Below are 24,663 nucleotides of genomic sequence, written 5' to 3' on the forward strand. Positions count from 1 at the left end.
TCACATTAGCATCCAGGAAAATAAGTCTGTTTTATCCTGTTACATGTAAATTCATGAGGAATATAATTTCCTGTTTTTCTGGTCTGATTAAGCTTGGCACAGCATGGTGCGGGGAAGGTGTAAGGATGGTCTGAGGATTATGATCATCTTATCCATTGCTTTTTTTCAAATGGCCTGGTCTCTGGCATAAGGAACTTGCAGGTTCCTTTGTAGTTAATAACTTACACTGCTTCAGATGTCATTTGAGGGAGCAACCCTGTGAAAAGGAGTGATGAAAGGTCATTATGGCAGGAAAACCCACAAAAGGCTGGACCACTGATATTATTAAGGCTTGCTTTCAGAGATAAAGGGAGGATTTGAGCAATTGTCAACTCCAAACCCCGCACTCCAACCAGTGGACATGCTGCTGATGATCAGCAAAGCCGTGCTCATCTGACCTTTACCCTTGAAACAGCAGGGAATCCCTTGGCAGCTCAGCTGGCAGGAGTTTTGAGATGTTGCTCATAATGAGCCTAACGGGCAAAAAGTGGACTTGGAGGGAATTGTTTGCTGGAGTCTGAGTCCTTGGCTAAAAACTTGCTGCAGCTGCATACAAAATAAACAAGAGAGAGGCTAAGATAACGCAGATCTTGAATAATTAGGCATGGGAAGAGTTTTATGTGAATGCTTTTATCCATTTAATGAACCTCTTGTAGAAAGTGAATACCCTAGAGCCTGGTAGGCAGCATATGTAGTCACTAACCAGAGGCTGGGAAGATGGCGGGATGAAGTTGCTGATCTTTTTGGAGTAATAGAAATTGTAGCACTTATTTACAGACACATCAGAAACACATTTCTGGATGACAGTGAATAACTTATTTCTAGATTATAGTAATTAACTTAATCTTAACAAGTCAAGATTGCCGCTTAGTGTTTAAATCATTTTTTGCTATAGAAACTCCAACGTTAGATGCAGCTTTTTAGCTAACATCTTAGGAGGCAGTGGCAGTTCAATAGCCCATTTCAAACATGATTCTGTTGCAAAAAGCATTTTCACTTTTCTCTTTATAGTTGCTCGCCAACATATTGCTGTCCATGACCAGTGTATAAAATAAATGTCACAGATGTTACATAGCCACCCAGAATCCCAGTTGATAAACATAACTGAAGAGTAGAGGAAGGCTAAATCAGAGCAGAGCATGTCTTTCTGCTAGCAAGAGTCACTGATAATATGGAAAATGTTGACTTTTATTCCAAGTTTCTTAGTGCTGTTAAATTTTGAACTATAGATATGGAACCTTGCCTCCTGTGCTAACTATGCCTTTATGATCAGTGCTACATTATTTTTTGAAGAAGGTGACTACAAGATATTCCCAGTACTATAACAGTGAAGGAGTTTGCTGTGGTATCTGTCACCCACTGAGACAGAACTAGAAGCCACTGTCGTCAGTAAGAAGATCTCCATTGACATTAGTGAGTTTTGACTTAGAACCACTTTGTTACAGTGACACCAGTGCCAGGAAGTGATGAAGTAAAGGTGATACGGTTTAGCTTAGGACTTTTAAAGTTAGCTTCTGCATTACTGATTTCTGCTAAGTGTGGTTCATTTATTGTGGAGGCTTAAGTTACAGGTTTTCTTTGGGGTCTAGACACTCCATTTTTGCTCAGAATGGGACATGAAGTCACACTGACAGGACTGTATCTGTCACGAACAAACCACAGGTGTTAATGACTTACCCTTCTGGACGGAGAATATTTCCTTATTATATGGAAGTTTACTGAAGGACAGGTGAAATTGTTAATTGCTAGGATTCTTCCCGACTCATTAAGTAGCATCACAATTTTTGTGCCAAGAATTTGATAAAGATGACATTCTGTAAATTATGTCATAATAAACTGTTGTAGTGCTTAAGATAATGAAAATATACCACCCCCACCCGAGAATTAGGGCTGCCGTCTAATGTGTGGCTAGAGATTATGTATGTGTTTAGATATTCCTCTGTAACCAGTTGTAGTAGAAACTTGGTTCTTATACTGGTAGGCTTTGTGAAAAACCTCTTCATTGTTTCTTGTGCATTTCTGGTCTTGGGTTTATGTTCTGTGTAAACTAATTTATTCTCTACTAAATGATGAACTGTTTTCCTTTAGAAAATGAAAATTGCCTTCTCTTCCATAGCTTTAACAGTTCCAGGGGATTATTATTATGTCAAGCCAGATGGACTTAAGAGCTGGAATTCAACACAGTTGTCAATGGTTCTGTTTTTGCTATACATCTGTAATGAGCAAATTCTGTAAATTCAAAGAGAGTGTATGAACTGAAGCAAAGTGGTGTTAGCACAATTCAAAAGGTTTGGATTCTAGAGTAGGTTGTTACTCTGGCTCTCTTAGCAACTTGAAGCTCCCTGCTATGGCTGTTGACTGGCGCTGAGGATAAGTCAGACATCAGTCAGGAATAGACATGTTACATCCTTTCTACATGCAATTCATAGACTAGTCTTTTGACTGCTTAAATTTGTAGACCTTCTTTATATATACTTAATGGCTTCCTCTTCCATAGTTTGTTGGTATAATCATTTACAGCAACAAGGATTAACATTTATCTTGCTTTAAAAAACCCTGGCTTAAAATATTTGGAGGGATTTTTAAATTCTAAATTATTTTGCTTTCCTTTAAAAATGAGATATTTAAAATAAAATTCAAATGTTGGCAGCTTGTTAAAACCAAAACTTAGCTGAACTGTTGGACAAGAAATATGTCACGCTCTGTTCATCAAATATACATTGTTTGCACTCCAGTGCACACTACAGTAAGTTAATTCCTGCAAGAGTCACTGTAATAAATAATTGGATTTGTTGATGGTGAAGCAAGAATAAATTACTCAAGCCTCTGCTCTAAATAGCTGACCACAGTTTTTACTAACAGTGTGTGTCAGTTTAAAGCTAACCAATATAATTGCCAGAACACAATTGTTGTCCTTCGAATCACGTGTAGGTCATTTTTTCAGACCTTGTTGTATAGGTGGGTTGGGTAACACTGGCTTCCTGTAAAAATATCCTTCCTTCACTGCTCCAGGCAGAAGTAATTTACAGTTGCTTTTCTAATCATGGGAGATACATGATTGGAAACAGCATTCATGGAAGTTGCAGCTGAACAACCACATTGTATACGAAAGACCCCAGGGAAGGACTGCCATGAGGGCAGATTGCAGGGTGATCCAGCTTCACACAGCACCAGGGCTGGGATGAATCCTGGCCTCCCTGGCAAATAGCACTTCAAATTTCCACATGTGGAGCTGAAATACTGTATGCAGTAGTCGGTTCTGGGCAGATAGGCTGCGTGCACATATCAAACAGCTGGAGTGATAAAGGTGGAGAAAGTATTCTGAAAGTGTGATTCTAAGACAGTTCTTGGTGGTTTTGGACTGGATGATGAAATGATAAATGAGATGGATCATGATGAATGATAGCAGGGAGTTCTTACTGCAGTTTCTTCTAGTGCTCTGTTTTTTGCCATTTGAAAACAAAAGTTTTAAGTTTAATTTCTCATTTAAAAAGCCTGCGTTATGCCTGCTTGCTTTCTGCTAAAAGGCAGGAGTCCATGAATAGCTTTATCATCTATAATACATTACCATATATTACAAGGGTCTGTGGCTACTACTTATCACATCCGTTCTGATTATATAAAACTGAAAAGCACTGCGCTGAAATGAAGTTTCAATGTTTTTATTCAAAGCAGCTTCTCACAATGTATAAATACTGCATATTAACACACATGAAAAATACAACTTCTAAGGCACCCAGAAATGTGTCCATACACTAGTTACAGGACCATCAACAAATAAATTGTGTACATTTTGATCTAGACAGTCAATATTTGATATATCAGAAGATACAAGTCCCTCAGTACTGTACCAGTTTCAGAAAATATTTACAACACTGTGATATAGGGGTGCCTGTACCCTTATAATATTATAATATGTACTCATCAGTACAAATATTAGAAACTGTTTTAGTCTGTTGCATGGCATTCTGATAAAATAACTTAAGGGCCTAATTTGCAAACTTCTACAATTAATTATTTGTGCAAGTTCTGAAAATAAATTTACATTGACATAACTTGTGATTTTTTTGGTTCTTTGCTTTATCTCAGAGGTTTGGTAATAAGCCTTACCAATAGACATGCCATCCTGGCTGAACATCACTCCTTTCCCAATAGGTCAGTGGATACATCTTTTCCCCTTACACTTGACATGGATGAGAATGCAGTGTTTGAAGCAGAAAGAGACTATTTGATCTTCGGTACAAATGTCAAACTAGTTCAGTGGCGAAGGAACGAATGCTTTGTTAGAATCATGCAACTCTTTGGTCCTTTGTTTTTATGGAAGGCAAAATATTTTTATTCACTAAAAATTGAAATCCTGTCTGTGAGCAAGCAAGCTAGTGAATGACTGTCAGTGGAGTATTTAAAGTAGCAGTAAAGAGATTTAATATGGCTTAAAACATATGGTTAATTGGGCAGACACAGATAACACATCTAGGATACCGAGTACCCAAATGTACTATGATTAAGATTGTCTATAAGTCTCTTATGTAAACTTCTTTAGTGTCTCCTAAAGAGCGCTGGCTTTAGCCAGATTTGACTTTTATAGACCCAGCCACACAAAGCCTGAGATTAAACTACTGTGGTTGGGAGCACAAATGCACAGTTTATATATAACAAAGCCCATGCTGACAAGCCTACCTACGTTGTTCAAAAGAAACAACCCGTATTATCCTTTTCACAAGAAAAACTTAAGGCCTTGCACTCTGATTTACTAACTTTCTTACAGCAATTATTTGGGGAAGTCATTAGTACTACATAAAAAATCATGTAGCTTTAAAGATTTCTTGTACCTAATGGTAAGGCTTATTCACAAATGCAATACATTTATAAATTACATTTAAAACTGTAAAGGCTGGCAAATAATAATAAAAAATAACAAAATAAAACAAACCCCAACCAAAACTGTCTGTTTATCCCTAACATTAAAAGAGCATTTAATTCTAATGAAAACCTATTGGCACAAAACCATTATATTATAGATTAAAAGAACAGTTAATAGTAGTGAAAAAGATTGCCTAAAACGCATACCCTAACCTACCACAGAAATATAAAAGTTTATATTTTGAAAATATATACTGTATTAAAGTTTGTAAGCTTATTCATTTAAACAGAAATGTACTGAAATAGTAAACTAAGCAACACTTATCTACAGCAAAAATATACATGCAGGACAACACAAAATAAATCGCTTACCTTTAATATCTACAAATGCAAAACTGTAGATTTTTAAAGATTTTACAAAACAATTTACACAAGAATAAAATAACATACTTAACAACAAATTGCATTTATAATCTTAAATACTGTGAATATTAGTAAAGGTACCCAGACTAATATGTACAGTACATCTAGATATTTGAATACCTAGTAAGAACAGAAACACAAGAGAAAATTGATTCTGAACTTTAAATACTGGAAAAGAAACTTTTGACATTGTTATTACTCTTAATTGAAGGGAAAATAGATTCCATGAAAACTAGATTCTAACTGTATAGATATGAATAATTAAAAATGTTAACTATGGTTAGTGCTTGCTTTAATGGAAAAATAAGTATAGAAAAAATGTATTTCAACCATTCTTTTGTCATAAAAAATGCTAAGATACAGATATCTGAGAATTCAGATGAAATGATGCCATTTAAAGGTCTAACAACTTACGAGTCTTCTCTTTGAAAATCTCATATGGGAAGCATACCTTCACATTGCTGAGCAATTTCTCTATATTTATCTAGAAAACCCAGGCATAGTATTGAAATAAACTTCCTAACATTGTATTATCACATGACTGGGAGTTATGGCTCTCTGGACGGGAATAAAGGAAATAAATAAAATTGTGGAATCATGGTACTTTCCATTGCTTTTCTTTTTTTTTCTGAAGCCGTATGGAGAATGCCTGATTGTGCAAACATGTCTGCATGTGAGTGGTCTACACTTGAGTAATTCCTCTCCTACCGGGACTGCCATACGGGTGGCTCGTGTGCACACTGGCCCAGCCGGGGCTCCTGCAGCCTCGATCCAACCAAGCCCTGACACACGCGCCCTGCGGCACTGCTGGCAGGTTTTGAAAATAAGCAAGTATTGGTATAAAACAAGTGGTGCTTCTATCACTGCAAATAGTTACTGAGAGAGTTCTGTTTCAGACATTTAACAATAAGCTACTTGGCTTGGTAAGTTTTCTTTTGAAAATATTTTAAACAGGCTAATGAGAAATTAGATTTTCTCTTTTTAATGAAGAACTTCGATGAGAACTTCTTCGTTTAGGGTAATGATTTTCTTAAAATTCACTGGTACAATTAAGCCACAGAAACAGCACTTTTAATTACTTGTAGAAAAGCAATGTTGTATTAATGTGTTGAAGGCTACCGTACACTATAATCACCTGTTCTTTAACTTTACAAAGACTTTGTTGAAACTCTTCATGGAAACAGTAGGAGGGAGAAAACCTAGCAGCCTCATCTGCAGAGGTTTAAACCACAACCAAGTCACTGAGCTCAAGGATGAAGAGCAAGTGCATGAATTACGAAGCAAACAAATGTGCAAAGCTTCTGCTTCAAGAGGTTTTAATTTGGGCATACGACAATGGCAGGTGGCGTTACAGAGCATGCTTGTGTTATTTCCATATTAATTGCCTTACTAGCAAGAAAGAAACGAGGGAGATCCAGTGTTCAGAAGTCGGTCAGTGTCACTGAAAAGTAGTAGGATCACATTCTAAAATAGCAGATTGGATTTTTGTCATTTTCTGTGGACTGCTTTTATGGATAGCCATAAGTTGTTGTAACAGATGGTGGGGTGGCCAGATGTGGAAAGCTGGGAAAGGCAAAACAAAACCTCTCCCTCTGTTTAGTTCAATACCTAGCACCTTGTATAAACTGCTGGCCTACACCCAAAGGCCTCCAGAGCAGAAATTATCTCACACCTGAGGAATCAGGCAACTAGACTAAGGCTCAAAGGATTTGCTTTTAGACTTCAGACCAAATGGGGATGTTTAAACCTGAAAAACAGTACGATGCCACATAACGGCACCATGCACCCTGTTACTGACATCCGGCTAACAGGAATATAGTAAACTTAAATAAAGCATCTCATTGGCAAGCCCTTCAGTGCTCCTCAGGAAGGCAGAAAGTGAAGGGAGACTTAGAGGGGGACTCACTGCTTCAGAATCCTTAACCCTGTCAAATTAACCTACTTTATACACTCTTTTGTACAATTTTGCATGGTAGAGGAGCATGCACACGGCTGTTTCTTTTACTGCCCACAGCATTCTGTCTGTTTTCTATGTATTCTTTATTTTTCTACACATTTTCTTGCTAAAAATGTGTTTGCATTCTCATGCAATGCCATTAATTCATTCAAGGGAAGTGTGAAAGTAAGATCTATGATTCGTAAACAGCTAAATATGAGCACAAAATAAATAAGTTAAATAAATTCAACAAAGAGAAAAATCCTAGCAGTTTTTGTAAAACTAACTTTACATATCATACATATAAATTATCAGATTTTTCTATTACACCATTAGAAAAAATAATTAAAATATTTCTAAAGTGTGGTGTTTGGGTCTACAAAATACTGTGCTGACCCAGTTTTTAGATTGAGCCCTCCGTGTCAGCCCAGATGCATTGCAGGAGCAAGAATAAGTTAAGAAGGACAGACAAAATAAATCGTTACAGATGGTGCGCCTCACTGGGCCTCCGTGGTGCTTCTCAGCACATGGAATGTATACTTTTATCTGGATGAGCATGGGAAAGATGCAGCCCTCTGTAGAGATTATGTGCACTGACCAAACCTGCCTACGTCTCGGTTACACAAAATCAAACCAGCTACAAGCAGTGCTGTGTAGCTCACAAGGAAATCAACACAACCATACGTATTAGGATACACCGTCACAAATTCCTCAAGGATGCATTGCCTCTGCTTTTCAAACACAGGTAATGTTTGACTCTGTTCACAAGTGAAGCATTTTCATTTTAAGTCAGGCCAAGACATCAGACTTCATAAATTTTGTCTTGCAAGTAGCTGAATAATGAATCCAATCCTTTGGAAGAACTCCACAGCTGCTTTAACATCTGACACTCTTTCTCATTCACATCTTCAAGTCCAGATTTCAGGAAGCTCCGCACGAGACATTTGGACTCTTCTAATACCTAAAACCAAAATATCACTCAGTATTTTATTTTGAATCAGAAAAATATATTTTGAATAATGGCATGAACAGCATTTCTACTCTACTGACTCCATTTTACAATCTTAACAACTCCTTTGGATACAGGATGAGATTTGACGTACAGCCGTAACTCCACTCGCTGATAGTCAGCATCTTTAACAATTTAGGACTTCTGAGGTTTATGCCTTAAAGCCAACATTTTTAGAAGAAATGAGGGATTTTGAAGTACCTCAGTTTATTGAAAGTCTGTCACAAAGCACGGGGAGCTGAGCTCCCTCTTGTTGAAAATGTGATCCCATGAAATGAAAATACTTGAGGCATGGTATATTGGCTACCTGTAATGGCTGCAAGCTGTGAAAGATAGGAATGGCAGGACCATGGCTGCTCCCACAGTTCAGCTCATTTTCCCCAGACCAATTTTAAAGAACATTGAGATTGCATGCTTCAAATTTCTTTTTGAAATACCTAACACCAGTACATGTCTCACAGGGAACCCAACGAGTCAAACAAAACCATTAATAATTCATACATTTGTGCATTTTTGAGGGCAGAAGATTTAACTTATTAATACAGTGTTTATGCTAAGGGAGATGCATACTCTCCCCTCAGCTTTGTCAACATCTACATGGTAAGCCCAGTTCCTATCTGGTTTAGGTTACAACGCTGCTACTGCAAAGTAGTTTTTCTCTTTAACTCAAGTATATGGTGTTAATTGCAAAGTGCAGGGCCTGTGTGGTTTTTTTTGACTGTTTATGAACAAGCACCCAGAGCGAACGTGGATGAGCTCATCATATTCATTGTTGAGACTTCGGCCTGATTTTCATTTAGGATCCAAGAAATTAAATTTAGCCTTCAACAGTCTTAACTCTCATCTTTGTCCACAAGATAGCACCAGTCTTTCTAACAGGTCTTGAGAAAATTTCATTGACAGCCAATAACCGTGGAGGAAGGAAAAATTCACAATACAGCCCAGAGTTTTTCCCAACCCATATAATACAGTTTGTATCAGCATGATCAAATAAGCTTATGCTACGTTTCCAGAGAGTTTCATTCTCAATGTCTGAGATCTAATCTACGATTCATTTAATTAAAAATCTCCCGTGTCTCTACCTTCTCTTTTACAACGAATCTTTTAAATGAAACTGAGAGACACTAAGACAGTTTCAGGCATAAGAAACGCAGCAAGAAATTGTAACAATTTACACTTTGGTTTATGCAATTTTATTGCAGACAGTATCAGTTTCTTCACTACTTTTTTTTTTAAATAAGGATGTGCCCAGAATAGGAATAAATCTGCCTGAAGGGAAAAAAACCTTAGGAAGTAAGAAGAGGCAAAGATTTTCTTTCAACTTCTATGTACACAAAAGGAAAGTTACAACACATCGTGACCAGACTGTGTTCAAATCCCTCTGTGTCTGGATCTCACCTCCCCTTTACAGCAAAGGTTACCTGGCACCATCCTACCCTTGTGGTGCACTGTGTAGCAATCAGGAACTATGCAGGTGCAGAAAAGAAGGCAGACTCAGCTGAAACACAGTAGGCCAAGACAACGTCAACGGCAAATCTTTTCTCACTGGCCCCTTGTCCTGGTTTTGGCTGGGATAGAGTTAATTTTCTACCGAGTAGCTGGTGTTGTGCTGTGCTTTGGAATTAGGAGAAGCATAATGTTGATCACACACTCATGTTTTAGTCATTACTAGGTAGTGTTTACTACACTTACTTACAACTGAGGACCCACCATGTGATGAACCTTAAGAACACACCTAACCTCTGTGAAATATAATTTAATCACAAATAAGTTGATTTCTTACCACTGCACTGCAGGATGCCATTTCTTTCACTCGCAGCATCACTTCTTGGCTAAACGTTGTTGGCCAAAATACTTGAGACACCAGCCCTCTGCTGCAGGCTTCCTGTGCTGTCAGCTTTCTCCCACAGAACAACATTTCATTTGCCTGTGAAGCCAAAAGATCACTCGTGACCTTGAGTTATCATTCCCTTAAAAATTTTCCTATACTTGCTTGCCATTTTCAAGTTTAAATCTACAAATGGTCTCCTGCATCTTTCATTCAAAATACTTTAAAAGGAATTTTGGTAGCTATTTAAGGATTATGCAGGTGGCCAGAGCACAGCAAAGGTTTCTTTTAAGAGAAACATGTTGGCATGCATGATCAATCTGTATTGCTGATTTTACACGAGTAACTGTCAGTGATGCAGTGATGCTGTGCCAAGTCGTGGAACCTAAAATGAAATATGAGGGGCAAATTCTACTTTGTTGTACTGGTGAAAACTAAGCAACCTTACTGGAATTATTGTGGATTGTCTTTAGAGAGCAGTATCTTGCTCGGCTGCTGTACAATCCTAGCACAATACAGAGAAACATGTTGCAATATTATTCTGCTAAAACATTTCTTCCCCTTCGTACCATAATCCTTATGATCTTTGCGTTTTCAACCTGTGTTCAATCTTTCTTGTGTACAGCACGTGTAATATACTGAATTCTGAGGTCATTTTGTGGTAAGAAATTGGTAGGGATTAGATTAGATGAACTTTCCACAGATTTAATTTCCATTCACGACAACTAAACAGTTTTCTGTTTTACTTTTTAAAGAGAGAAAGAAGAACATGAATTTAAGAAAGGTTCTTCAGCAGTTTGAGGTGGAAAACCTTACCAGTGCAACACCCAGAATTTGTGGGAATGTGTATGATGAGCAGCCAGCTGGAGTGAGTCGGATTGTTGCATACGGTGTCTGGAACCAAGCCTTCTCACTTGCCCAAACGATATCACATAGTGGTAAAATAGAAGCTCCTAACCCAAGAGCAGGGCCGTTGATAGCAACCACAATTGGTTTCTTAAATTGAATAAAAGCTTTTACAAAATCCCTAAAATAAAAAATAAAAGAAAGATCTTCAATACAGAAGTAACACTTAGATAAATACCCAAGCCTAAAGTACTTAATCTGAAAACAAATTATAACCAAAGATGAACACAATAAATGCCATGGCCCAGTTCTATGAGGGCAGAACTGCAAGATACATTCTAGTTTGCACCTGGAAAATTTTGCTCGTATTTTGTTATTTAATCTTTCTGACTACCTGGGATACTAAATAGTCTTGTATATGTTGTACGTGAACTGATTAACTGGAATGCCCCTGACTGCTGCACTTTTTGCAGAATGGTTTGGTTGGGTTTAGTTTTACTTCTGGACCAATAAGTCATGAGTCTGTACACACAGTGCTTCTCAGTTTGCTCCACAATGATAAGGATGGATTCTGATGATCTGATTTAGCTAACCTGATGAACACCTTATAGTGTGAAAGAGAGGAAACTCATAGGGAGATTGCTGAATATTTTTTTCAAAAAGTTCTCTTGACATCCTATGTCAAAGGTTGCTGCAAGTCCTGTCAGCGGGCTGAGAGACAGTAAATGCTTAAGGCAAACCAGTGGAAAGAACAAGACCCACACAGGGGAGTCAGAGAGAGAAAGAAATCTTTGAACAGGGAAGAATTAGAAGAGCAATCTGTTGGGTCTTCATTGCAAACGTCTTCAGTAACATTTTAAAATAAAGTAGATGCCTTTGCCTGCCTAAAACAGTAAATGTGAAGCAATGGGAAGTAATGGGCAAGTAAATGTGATCGGACTCATCTGGATGAACGAGCTAGAACTTGTTAAATTCTGTGCAATGAGGAGATATTTTAAATGTCACCTGCCAGCAACTGTGGAAAGACATCTGTTGAATGGAACAGTCTACACAGCAATTAAGTGAAAGCATGAGTGTAACTGTGAGCAAATTATGGGCTCCAGCAACTCCGTGCACAGCAGGTATATGGAGGCAAACGAGATGCTCAATTACTTCATTAGAGAAGAGACATGTATAAATCAAATTCAAAACAAAAGAAGAGATTCTGTTCCTGCACTGGGTGTTTATTAGATCCAGGGTGCACCTTTGCTGACAGATTTTAGGAAAGATCATTTAATTGAATGTGCCCTTTGATGAGTTACAGCTCTCCCACTGAGGTCAAAAAGACCTGGCCTTCTGGATGCAGGAACAGGAGCTGTGCCTCGCGGGTCAGAGTGCCGATCTGACAAAAAATGGAAAACATACCGAAGATCAGCATTTTATTGCACTGAAGTGCAAGGGCACTGGCTATATTTTAAATGAAAACGAACAGTCTAAGGTGACCCAGCATTAGATGTTCAATGAAGGAGTTCTGTTTTTCAGGCTGTCAAACAAGGAGTTGATTTTTGGCCATGGGAAAATAGAGACTTGTGGGAATTGACGCAGCTCTGGTCACACTGAGCGATAAAGCATTAGATCAGAGGCAAGACAAAGACAGTGAACTAAACAACATCGTATTTGTCTGTTCAAGACCATTTATTTCTAGATGATAGAGGGGTTAAGGAGAGGTGGGGTTCATTTTTGTTTGTAGAAGCAATGCTGTTCCCTTGTCTCATTACTTCTTAGCTGTTTATGGTTGATTAATGACTGTGGGTCACTGCACGTGGTTAATTCCAAAATTCTGAGAACTCAGGGAGTTCTGCAAGTAAGCCTTCCAAGTAGGGCTACAGATGGGAATGGGGATATGACTGTGGATAAAAACTGTGGATAAATGGTGGCAGCAGATCTGAAGATAATGTGGAGGCAGAAGAAAACAGTGTTGTGGGGAAAAGCAGGAAGCATGTGTTGATAAACGAGACTGGAAGTAAATATGGAAAAGCTATCAGGGATGTGTAGAGGAAATGGTTAGATGGGGAGAAAGAACAAAGCAGAAGACATTAATGGAGGGCAAGGGCTGAAGAAAATGTGAAATCTTCAAATGAGTGAGCAAGGAATAGAGGACCTGGAGATGGGGAGAGAGTGGAACAGAACGCATAGAAGACACAATGAGCCTCTGTCATGAGGGAAGGAAGAGGAACACAGAGGATGGTACAATGGGTGTGTAAGCAACATCCCACCTATATGATAAACTGGAAGGCTAAAATATTGGGAGCTGGCAAGTGGAGCAAATGTCTGCAATTGGTCTATAGAAGCTGCAGTGTCCAGCACTCCACTTATCTGTCTTCTCTGTCTGGTATAATATTTGTTTCAGACAGCTTTGTACCAAGAACCTGGCATGTTTCCATGTCTCTGAACCGTAAGTTCACACATGTAGTTTCCAGTTCAAGACAGCTTTGAAAAACACTTACAATCCAAACTGTTGCTGCACAGTAGAGCCAGAAGCAAAAAGAGAGGAAAAAGTGTCACATGTAGAAGACTCTTAGTTTTGCTAGAGGATCTGGCAAGTTGACCATCAAATTCACTTTGGAATGCTCAGATACCCCTGCATCATCAAGGGTCATAATATGTCAAAGGCTATGAAGACGTTGAGCAAGTAAAGTCGTCCTTTGTTTTCTTCTGAGCATGCCCACAATTTTATGTATCAGCTCGCATAACGATGCCTGACGATGTGACAAAGGAGACTGATGCTGGGAATGCCTTCCAGTGATTCTTTGGATTGCAGGGTCTGTCGGCACAGTTGCAATGCAGTCCGTCTGTCTGCCTTTTCCCTGCTCCACGAGTGCAATGCTGGACACACGTCTGGATGATGGGAGCACAAGCTGATGGATCTACGTTCAGTACCTGGAGAGAAGCTGCTGTGCCACAGATCTGAGTTGCAAGCCCCAAAGACAGTGGATGAGGACAGGGGCCAAACAAATAAATAAGTCATGTGAGAGAAGACTGAAGCGGCATTTAAACTTGAGTTTTAACTTGTGATCAGTGTATGAGATCCATATTTTAGAAAGTGGAAACACACGGTAATCAAGATTTTAATTTCATTTCTGTACAAGTCTAACTTGATGTAAAGCAGTAGAGGAAGAGATCCATTTCTGTGTTTCAGGACACCCTAACCACAGAAAAAGCGAAGTGTATATTCTTATTTCAGTGTATTTTCCATGAGTTGAGTCTTTTGTTCACAGAAAGCACAGAGAGCGCTAAATGGAAAACATAGCATATTGTTTCCAGAAGTACCATAAAAATCTATTTACAGTGGGCCTGAAGTCGACATTCTTGTCAAGGAGTGGTACATTGTACCAGTATTTCAAGAGTTCTGAGTCCAAGGATGGAAAAACTGAGCATCATAGTCTGGTTTATACTCATTTAAATGTTGACTTGATAAGTATACCTATATATTAAATCTGTGTAGATAAATGTATAGGTATATAACAATACTGATCTACGCAATATTTACAGGAATAATACTAAATTTATATCCACTAATGGGGTGTAAACATGCCTGTGTTTTCAAACAAGAACAGTGATTTTCCTCCCTGACTTTTTTTTTTTGGTTCCATGTTATTAAAAATCCCTCACATTTTAAAAAAATAAATTAAGATGTATCCTCCAAAGGGTTTTTCTTTTTCTGAACATCACTACATGATATTCAGGCATAGCTGGGGTCTTAAAAACTGGTCATAATTTATTATATTTAAGAAGCAGATTTTAAATTCAAAATAATTACTACTATGATAATTTCAAAAGTATTAAACTGAGAATCAACACTGATCAGAAGAAGTCTTAACCAAGATAATTGGTGTTTAACATTTGTCATGTAATAACTAAACCTGAACTTAGGTTATACTACTATATCAAAACCAAAGATCTGTTATAAAACAAATCCTTCATAGAATTGTTGCATAAAGTTTTAAAGCTCTCAGAAGAACAATATTTATTTTTAGGAAGATGGGGGTGGAAAGGGACCAAACCCTCTCCTAGTACAGACTGGTGAGGTAGCATTGGCTTCAGGGGAGTAATGTTGATTTATAGTGAAGGATCTGCCAAATACGTATAAGGTGTACCTGGTGGATAATCGAAATATTTGGTGATGTGCAGATTGATTTGTGGACTGCATGTTATGAACCTTGGATTTCTATTACGGTGATGTGATATATATAAGGAAAGTCACATTTTAGTTATGAAAATAAAATTACATTTACATATATATTAAGTAATCTAAATGTAAGAAAAAAGAGTGGAGACCCTTCTAATAAGGTTCTGAAATACAGCGGCAGACTGCTATTTCAACAGAGTAAGAGTGAGCCATGGATTCCCATTTGTACTGAAATTCATTACAATGATGAACATTAAAACAAGTAAAATATCTGCCGTTCAGGAACCACTTTAGAACATGAAGTGATAGCTAATTTGGAAAAATAACAACAAGTTGTATTTAAATTTGGAGGAATTATTTGAAATATTAAATACAGAGAATTGGAATAAAATAAATCCCTATGGATATGAGCACTGGAATAAATGTGCCTTCTTTTTTAAGGTCCAACATTCTTCTTACTAAACAAATTTGTAGGACTATAATTAGAATGCAATCAACACTTAAATATACAACATTTTTGGACCTGATAAATATCGTTATAATCACACACTGCATTTCATAATTTAGAGATCATAGGTAAGCTTGGGTCACCTTATAGCTTCTGCAATCCTAGTGCTTTCCTTTCTTCTGTCATTGGATAACCTGCCAATTAAATATGAGTAATCTAGGCCACTACAGAATACACTTCCCACTGCGCTGAGAAGTAAGAGTTTACTGTCATCAGCTGATGCATTGCACAATGCTCTCCGAACTTCCTTCATGATCTGTGGATAAAGAAAAGTAAACAATTCGACATGCATGCCGTTGCAATATCATTTCCCTAGTTTTACAAACCTATTGATTTTGAGAGACTTACATTTTGGGCACTATTAATACTAAACATCAATTATATATATTAATATGATTTTACTATACTTAGAATGATAACACTGAGAGTTTACAAAATATTTTATATTTGGAAGTGCTTTGTAGATGCTTATTAATTCAAAGGTTTTTTAGAACTTGGCTGTTCTTTGCTTATTCTATGGGAAAGCCTAGCTTTATGCTATTTGATTCCAATTTAATAACTTCAAATATCAGTTTTTTATTTTCTTTGTGTATATTCAGCGTACATCACTGTATCCTCAGTAACATGATTATCACAACAATAGCCTATTATCTGCAACAGGTTGTAAGCAAAATCTATAAACCCCAGTTTTCAGTTTTTCAAGTTCTCTGGTTTATGTGACTTGAACTGGAACAAGGAGGGACAAGAGGACATCATAAACCTCATCAACATGACAAATACATTATTCATTTTTCTGCGGTCAGTGATATTGTTAAAGACTACAAAAGCTAGAACAAAAAAGTCAAAAGACATTTTTATACCAATTTACAATAGGATCAAGCTATTAATTGCACCATAAATCAAACATATAAAAATCTGTATAGAATTGAGCAGCTGGTATTGTAAGAAAATGGCCTTTCATCTGAGCAGAATGGCTTTCCTAATGACTTTTAAAAGAAAATATTATTTCATAAACTTATAATGGGTAACTTTATGTTTAGTCACAATTCAGTGTAGTTTGCAGGCTGCAATTTATTTCAGATTCCCCACTCGTCTTTAGTGATTTGTACCTTACTTCAAGGCCCATGATTTCATTGTATGACACCTCTGCTGAAACAGAATCCCATGTCAAAGTGTTTCCTACAGATAGCATCACATTTTTCTCTTTTGAACTGAAAGATTTGCTGTTAGTGCAAATTTAGGTAATAAACAGCAAAATGTGGTTGGTGGTTTAAATATGGCTTCTATGTGAGAGAAAACCAAGTTTTTTAGCTTCTGGTTATTTTTATTCACTGCTTCCTGTTTCAAAGAAATCTTTACACCTCTGAAGTGTCTTACTTAAGAAATGTCCCTAAACACAGAACAGACCATTAGAACTCCTGCGGCTTGTGTGACTAAGCTGGAACTTGTACATTCAAGCCATGCAGAGCAGCACTACCTGCCTGCTTTCCATGTGTCTGCATGAAAATGATTTTCACTGGCTACTGAGACTGGGACACGAGAAAGCAGGTGGTTAACTTCTAGGTGCTTCACTTTTACAAGTGCACTTCAGAACTCCTGTAATACTTAGTATGTGACAGTGGATGAAAGTGAAGTAATTAAAAGCTGCAGAATTTGGAAGCTTCTTGGAAATTCTTGTGCAGGTACAAAATGTCATCAGTGATTTTACAAGTACTGTTCATTCTCAAAGTCTCAGAGGCTGCCTCAGCCCTTAGGTGGTAAAAACAGCAAAACTGCACATTTTGCAAAGGGGAAACAAAGGAAAAAAATGCCTAAGACCTCTGTTCAAAGTTAAAAAAGAAACTTCTTAAGGTGGGAGATGTTAGAATAAAACAGAAATGCATTTTTACTTTCCTAGTTCCATATGAGTGCAAGGTTGTCCTCTTAGTTTATTTTAAACGTTCTTAAAATCTGCTCTTTCTTAGGCAGGATATGCAAATAATATCAGAACACCAGGCCAGCATTTTTATATACAATGAGGAGTGTTGCTTTAAATATGACGCCGTGATAGGACATTCCATTCAGCACGTTTCTTTACCATTCCCCTTCCTCCAGTGATATTTGCATTTGTACCTCCCTTCGATGTTACCACTGCCATCCTTCAAACACATCATTACCATTAGAAACCTCGCTCTTTTTTGCCTCACCCCTCACTGCTCTGGATGGCTTAAACCCAACCGTAACTACACCAAACGGCTGAGCAGAGGTCATCCTACTTGTAATAAAAAACAATATTCTGCTATCACTGTTTTTTCAATGTTCTGGAGAGGGTGATTAAAGGTCTGTTAGGCACTGACTTCTCAAGTACAGTGGAAAATGGGAAAGCTTTGGCAGCATTTTGGATAGTACTTCTGAGCAGGAATGGAAATTTAATTCCACAGCTCCACTGGTTTCTAGCAAAAGGCCACAGTATCAGAAACCAGAAAACCATAAAGTATTGGTGTTTCAGTCTCCAAAAAGTAGGTTTAGTATCTGTAAGGTTGTCATTAATTTTACACCAAAAGGTGCTTGGAGGTACACCAGGATACACCAAAGCCAGCAAAGTAAATTCTCACTCCCTTCTTCTATGCTGTGATTTCTTTGCTGGCTCAGTCCAAATTCACCTGGTCACCTCCTCCCTCGGCCGAGTCACAGCCAGCCAGCTGCTACTCCTGCTTCTGAATGTCTGAGTGCCTTGGCATCGTGGCTTTCCTTGATTATCAGGGTGTGCCTATTTCTTTACAGATGTTTACATGATTATAGGAAAGCTACTAGCAATAAGATAAATAAAAAAGATGGTTTGTCTGTAGCGTTGCAGAACCGTGTATTAAGCTGCAGAACTGTGAAGTAAATATAATCGTAGTTGAGAACTGCTGTCTGTTTTTAAGCACAGATTCCCATTTAATGGTGTAGTGGATTCGGTTTGCAAATACAGGACACTGGGTGTCTTTGGTTACATTTCTTTGTCAGATTCCACATTCTTTTCCTCTCTTGCATAGTCCTTAACCCTTCCCTCATTTTGGTATAGCTATGGCATTTCTCCAATTAAATTTAAATGTCTGTCTCTGGTGGGCCAGATCTAATCTTGCTATTTTCAGGGCTCTATAGCAGTATTGCGTGGTTCCATGCTTTTTTAAATTTGCTTTCTATGGTCTTTTAGTTAATTTCCATGGTGGGGACAAGTATACCTGAACGCATCTGACTAAAACTTCTCAGGAAGCATAAACAAAACAGCACAGGCCAGTAATTCAGCTTATGTTAATCTATTGAATAATAAATTTAGACCAGCTTGATGCTTCACTTACTGTTCTAGTGAAACCCAAATATATAATAAAACTATCTCTTTCTCAGAAGTTGCTTCTGTTTTTAATCCTGTCAAGAAAATAACGTGAGTTACTTCTTTACCAGGACACCTTCTAGGACAACTTCTATTGGAAAATAAACATAAAATGTTTGAAAACTTCATTAAACTTCTAAGAACTTATTTTAATGCCTTTCACTGGACATAGGAAATTCTGAATGGCACTGGCTGTCCTTTGCTTTCAATATTGTTTACATTCCAGGAAAATCAGAGATCTGAGAATTTATCACCGTAATTGCAGAAAGTATCTTGAACAGAAGTCTCTTGTTCACGTAAACAGAAACGCTAGTTTAAACGGTTAACTTCCCTGAATCTCTAAGGATTCACTGTTGATATTCTTAAAGGTAAATATTCTGTAAATATTACAGTAAAACAAAATTTAAAGCCATTGAGTTGTTCTCAGAAGCTGTTCCATGCTTGCACCGTTTTTACATAAATACACGGTTTGTTACTGACTGACTCCTTGCGCAGATGGATTCTGAGTCCTTTCTTTTTGATAAATAAAGGACTTGAGCACCTATCGGCCTGGCTTCAGGCAGGAGTATTGGCCAAACCCCACAGTTTGTCTTTGCATGTGAGAAAAAATACAGACAACAGTAAATGGTACCTGCCTCTTTTTCTGCTGTTTTCTTTTAAAGTTAGAAAAAGCTGTAAGTGAGGAAAAGTGAAGGCAAACCAGTGGTCCAAACCACACCTGGTAGAACTTCAAACCCTGTAATTTTCATCCCTAGAAATCTGAAACCCAGTTCTTTTGTATGAGAAGGGTACTTGAGGCAATTTTATCAGTCTTCAATGAAAACATCCCCTGTTTAGGATATTTTTGCTTTTAATTCAGGGGAGTTTAATAGCGTGAGTTAAAACGGCAGATGGATCCATTTAATTTTGTTTGACACAGAATTTGGTTCCTTGAAATGTGCCGAGTTAAACCAGGAACATTATCACTGGAGAAAGAACTTCAGAAGCAGCAAAAGACCCATGAGAGAATGCTCACATGGAATTGATAATGATGAAATATTTTACATATCTATTGTAAAAATGAATTTTACAAGTAGGAAGCCTAAGCCACAGAAATACAAACAAGCTGTGCTGTTTCATGACACTGGCTTGGAGGCTTTGCAAGGTCTTGTAAAACATAACAAGGAATTTCTATAGTGCCCTGAACATTTCTGTAGAAAAAACTCAGGTTACTGGAGTGGCACCAGTCAGTGCAAATGCTGCTGGAAGAAGCATCGGCACATTCCGTGCTGAAATCACCTGCACAAACCCACAGGTGTGATGTGCTTACCACAAGCACATCTCCAAGCTTTTCTTGTGCTTTCTTTTTGTTTTCTTTTTTAGTATAGATAAGTTCATTATTTTAAGTAAACTGGCATAAGTAGCAGAGGCCAATGGTTGAACAGACTATTAAATACCATCTGAAGATTAAGATAAAGAAAAAAAAAGGAAGCAGCATTGTTGAGGGGTGAGAGTGGTTCTGTATAAGTTTAATTTTATAATGACTGTGGGCAGCACACTCCTTATTTTTTTCCTAACATGGATGGCTAAGAATATCCAGAGCTCTGTTCTGACCACATCAAGCAGACCTGCTCTGAGTAAATTAATCATTTGATATTACACAAACATAATTTACTGAATGTCTAATAAAGCCTGAAGTTAGCATTTCTTTTGACAAAGTGAAACACACTTTCTTAATTTTGTGGGTATTTTGTGTTTTTACTGTTTATTCACTGGTGATAAAAGGAGTCAAAACTCAAGATGTTGTAAACATCCCTAAAAATACCCTGTTAGTTTGTCTCAGTTACGACTCTGGGTAACAAACTGTAGGGATGGGGCATTCAACATATTCCTCCTTTCAGTTCCTTGGATTTCTGCTGTAATTGTTGGCAAGGATGTGGAATTACCAATATTGAAGGTGCGGGATTTTGTGGTGTGAATGATCACGGGCTGCAGCCTGGATAGAGGCCAAACAAGTTGTTTCATGTTTGCCAGCAAGCAGCCTTCAGAGAGCAAGAGCCTTCAATTGCTCTCAGCCTGGATGAGTTTTAAACAGACAATCTCAATGTGGAGAACTCATTACCTTGATTAATTCCTGACCATCCAGATCCTAGCCAGTAATGTAGTTTTCTAAAATGTTTTCTAAATGGTTTTGAGTGAGCTTCAGTAAAGGTTCCAGAAATAGTCTACGCTGGTGATGCAAGAGGAGGATTATCCTATGCTTATTATTTATTTTTCCACAGAGGTGGGTTCCTGGCATAGTGAAAACTTCAAAGAATAAAATGGATTGGTTTGGCAGACCTGAAGAGCTTGAATGAATTCACTGGTTGGAGCATTTGAAGACTGCTGATGTGGAACAGCACAGCCAGCATTGTAAAGGTGTTATCCGTTCAGCATGAACATAGTAAGTCCTTGATTTCGTACTTTTTCAGGCCCTTGAGCTATTAGTTTAAACTACCTGCCGTGTCAATTAGAGGTAATTAATACATGGATGGGATGATGGATTTGATGCAAACTAATGTTATTTAAGGAATTAATATTAAAAGCAGGTGTTTGGTGTTCTGTGTTAATTACCAAGACAGTCTTTTAAAATATCACATAGTGTAAAATCTAGGAGTGACAAATGTATGTACCAACAGGTTTAACTATTTAGTATCTGTATATTAATCTCCATATGTGAGTGTGCCTTTAGAAAGGAAGGGGAGTCAGATTTAGGGCCCATTGTAACTGCCAGTGGTTTTATCTGAAATGTCTTACAAGTAATGAATTTCAAAGTTATTCAGTTTCTCATTGAACAAAATAATACCTCAAAGCTACAATCTACTTTTCTCTCAAATGGTGTTCAAACTGGTATTTCATATACTGTCACAGCTGCGCTGCTGTGTCTGGAGGGCAGAAAAGGTAGAGATCTGCCACACTGTGGGCACCTCGTGGAGGAACTCTGTCTGCGTTCTAGAACCTTCAGATGACAAAAAGTGGTGCTGGGAGGCAGCTCCTGTTGTCTTCTCTGGAAACTATGCTAACCCCTTCCCACTGGGCTTTTATTGCCTGCCTGGAACAGGGCTCAAGCACGTTCTCTGCCCTCCAGGACGTGTATCCTGATGCAGGCATTTACTGACACCCCTTTTGTTCTTACAGGGGAAAGGTAAACCAGGGCGTCGCTGCCCCTCACTCTACTGGGACCATGGGGAATGGAAGGAAAAGCTCAGACCTTCCAGTGACCAGTATGTGTACTGGAGTAGTGCAAGCTGCAAGTCCAAGTTGGACTCTAAGTTGTTTGGAACAAGAGAATTAATTGAAATAATTTCTATGTTTTTATGCAATTCAGCTGACAATACAGCCCCTATTTGGTTAAGATTTCATAAATAAGGACTCGCAAAAGGACTTAGAGAAAAAGAAATTAGGGATCAAGGTGTATTTTTAGAATTACTATCTCAGGGTATAGCCTGAAATTCCTCTGTGCGCAACAACTGGAGCACCATTTAAATTAATAAAATGAAAGAGACCAGATTTCTCCTAAGGACGGTAAGTATCAGTAGCTTCAACATGGAACCACTGCTTCCTACAACTCCATGCAGGAAATGCAGATTCTGCCATTCCTTTCTTTACTTCTAATTTTCAGTTTCAGACATGTAAATTAAAAATTAATTTCCATTGCACTCTTTTTGATAAGAATCTCAAGTGTGAAAAAGTTAGATATATCTCAACTCTGTATTTCTTTTTTAAGATAATCAATTAATACTAAAAAATACATAAAATCCAGTTCAAGTGCAGCATTTCCACAATAACCCACATACTAGGATAGCTTTCTTTGTCTCTTAAGGCTACATGCTTACCTCTGGAGTCAGTGCATTGTTATCTGAGGTCTGACTCGACAACAAAATATGTGTGAAACCATCTTCTTTTCGGACTACAATGTCCCTGAACCGGCAGTTACTTTCATTTTGACGTACGCTGTATCGTAGTCTCTTATCGAAGACATAATCTTTCTCTCCATCTAGTTTCCTTTTCACAGTGCTGTGTAGATTCAAGCTTCCATTGGCCAGAGAAGAACCTTTCAGATGGAAGAAATCAAAGCATAATTACGTCTATGCCTTCAAAGAAATGCAGTGATGCTGTCTGTTAGCTTAAACAAACCTCAGTATTTACAGTAGCCTCTACGTGGTAAATCTGATAAATCAAACTATGCCTGGCCTGTCAAATGTGGCCTCAAGCCATTCTCATTATTCTGTATTCCAGCATGTAGTACTTTTGTTCTCTAACCAGACAACGTCTAGATCCGAGAACTATATAGCATGGAGGACTTGTACCCTTAATGGGATTCATTTCTGCTTTGAAGATGAAACTTAGTGTACCACAATCTTTCACATAAATTTGGAGTGCTCCTTGAATTCATAGGAAAATTCTAATTCAGCTTTGGAAGAACCTTACAGGACAAGTTTAGCCCAAATCTCATCTTTCAAAGTTACGTTGTCTTGCTTTTACAGTGACCAAAAAGTCATTACCAGTTTCAAATGACAATCTGAATAGACACTTGTTGCCCATCTCTATGGGGCTCTAAGTTACAGGAGCACTTGCTAAGCTGGCACAACTGGCACTGTCTTCTGTGTATCCCTGTGGGTAGCATTAGAAGTAGCGGTTAGCCAGCCTCTCTGCTCTGATCCCAACCTTCTGCTCACTACATTTACAGTAACAATAATTACTGACTTTTGACTAACAGATATGATATTAATGTTTGAATTCATACACGGGAAATATTGATGCTGATGACATTTTGGTTTTGGGTATCCAGCAGTAAGAAAAAAAACGTAACTATGACAAGAAAGCTATTGCTTCTCCGTAAAACAGATGAGAGTATTAGTGTGCCAATTTTAAAAGACAGTTTGTTCTGCCTTCCACTGTGCATGAATGGTAAACTATCTTTTTGCCTATGTGTACAGTTGCTCTGCAGTGGGCAAAACCTCACAATTGGTGAAAATGCTGAGTCGAAATGTTGAAAATATCCTTACAAGATATTTATGCAATTCTCCTTTTTTAATTGCAGGCATTTCACTGTTATGATCGAAAGTAAAGCAGAGAGAGGCTGTTGAGGAACAGAGATTAAAGTCACTCTGTTCATTGAAACAGTTTCCAAATGTGTATTTTGTTTAAACAGACACGAGCTCACAATATGCCATATTTAAGGAAAGCCAAGAAAGAGCTGAATGAAAACACCTTTGTTTGTTCTGTTCTTTACTCCTGCCAAAGCTGACCTGTTTCAGCTTCTGGTATAAAATACCCAGACATTTTTAAAGAGCAGATGACGTGAATATTAGAGCACAGATTTACAATTTATAGTTTAAACAACCACTATCCTAATAAAAATACTCCTTTGGAACAGAACTGAGTGGTGAATTCATGACATATTACTCTCAAAACCAAAGCCACTCACCCCCATTTTGGATTAGCTACGTTTCAACTTGAGATTTCTGTAGGTGACTGAACTGTCTGATACTTCTGAGTTGTCAGTGCCCTGTGGAATTGTTCAGTGTGTGAAATGCCTGCAGTTATGGTTATGTTACATTAAAAATCTATAGAGTGCTTAATTGTATTTAACTGGTGCATCACTTGGCTCACCATGTAATGTGTGCCCGTGTGTACACATGTATATCTGCACACAGAAATGCGCAG

The 24,663-nt window shown here is 37.9% G+C and overlaps 1 protein-coding gene across 1 annotated transcript in view; it reads right to left on the reverse strand.

Annotated features, from left to right (window-relative positions):
- Positions 1–3,685: 3,685 nt before the first annotated feature.
- CDYL2 (chromodomain Y like 2) overlaps positions 3,686–24,663 on the reverse strand; it is a 59,045-nt gene continuing 38,067 nt past the window's right edge. Inside the window, exons 3-7 of the mRNA XM_069868599.1 lie at positions 22,830–23,047; positions 15,704–15,876; positions 10,915–11,125; positions 10,054–10,197; positions 3,686–8,222 (exon numbers count right to left, since the gene is read on the reverse strand). Of these exons, the coding sequence (XP_069724700.1) occupies positions 8,064–8,222; positions 10,054–10,197; positions 10,915–11,125; positions 15,704–15,876; positions 22,830–23,047 (905 nt within the window). The 3' untranslated portion in view covers positions 3,686–8,063. The remainder of the gene's footprint in view (positions 8,223–10,053; positions 10,198–10,914; positions 11,126–15,703; positions 15,877–22,829; positions 23,048–24,663) is intronic.

Source organism: Phaenicophaeus curvirostris, chromosome 14 (assembly GCF_032191515.1).
Source record: "Phaenicophaeus curvirostris isolate KB17595 chromosome 14, BPBGC_Pcur_1.0, whole genome shotgun sequence".
Taxonomy (NCBI): domain Eukaryota; kingdom Metazoa; phylum Chordata; class Aves; order Cuculiformes; family Cuculidae; genus Phaenicophaeus; species Phaenicophaeus curvirostris.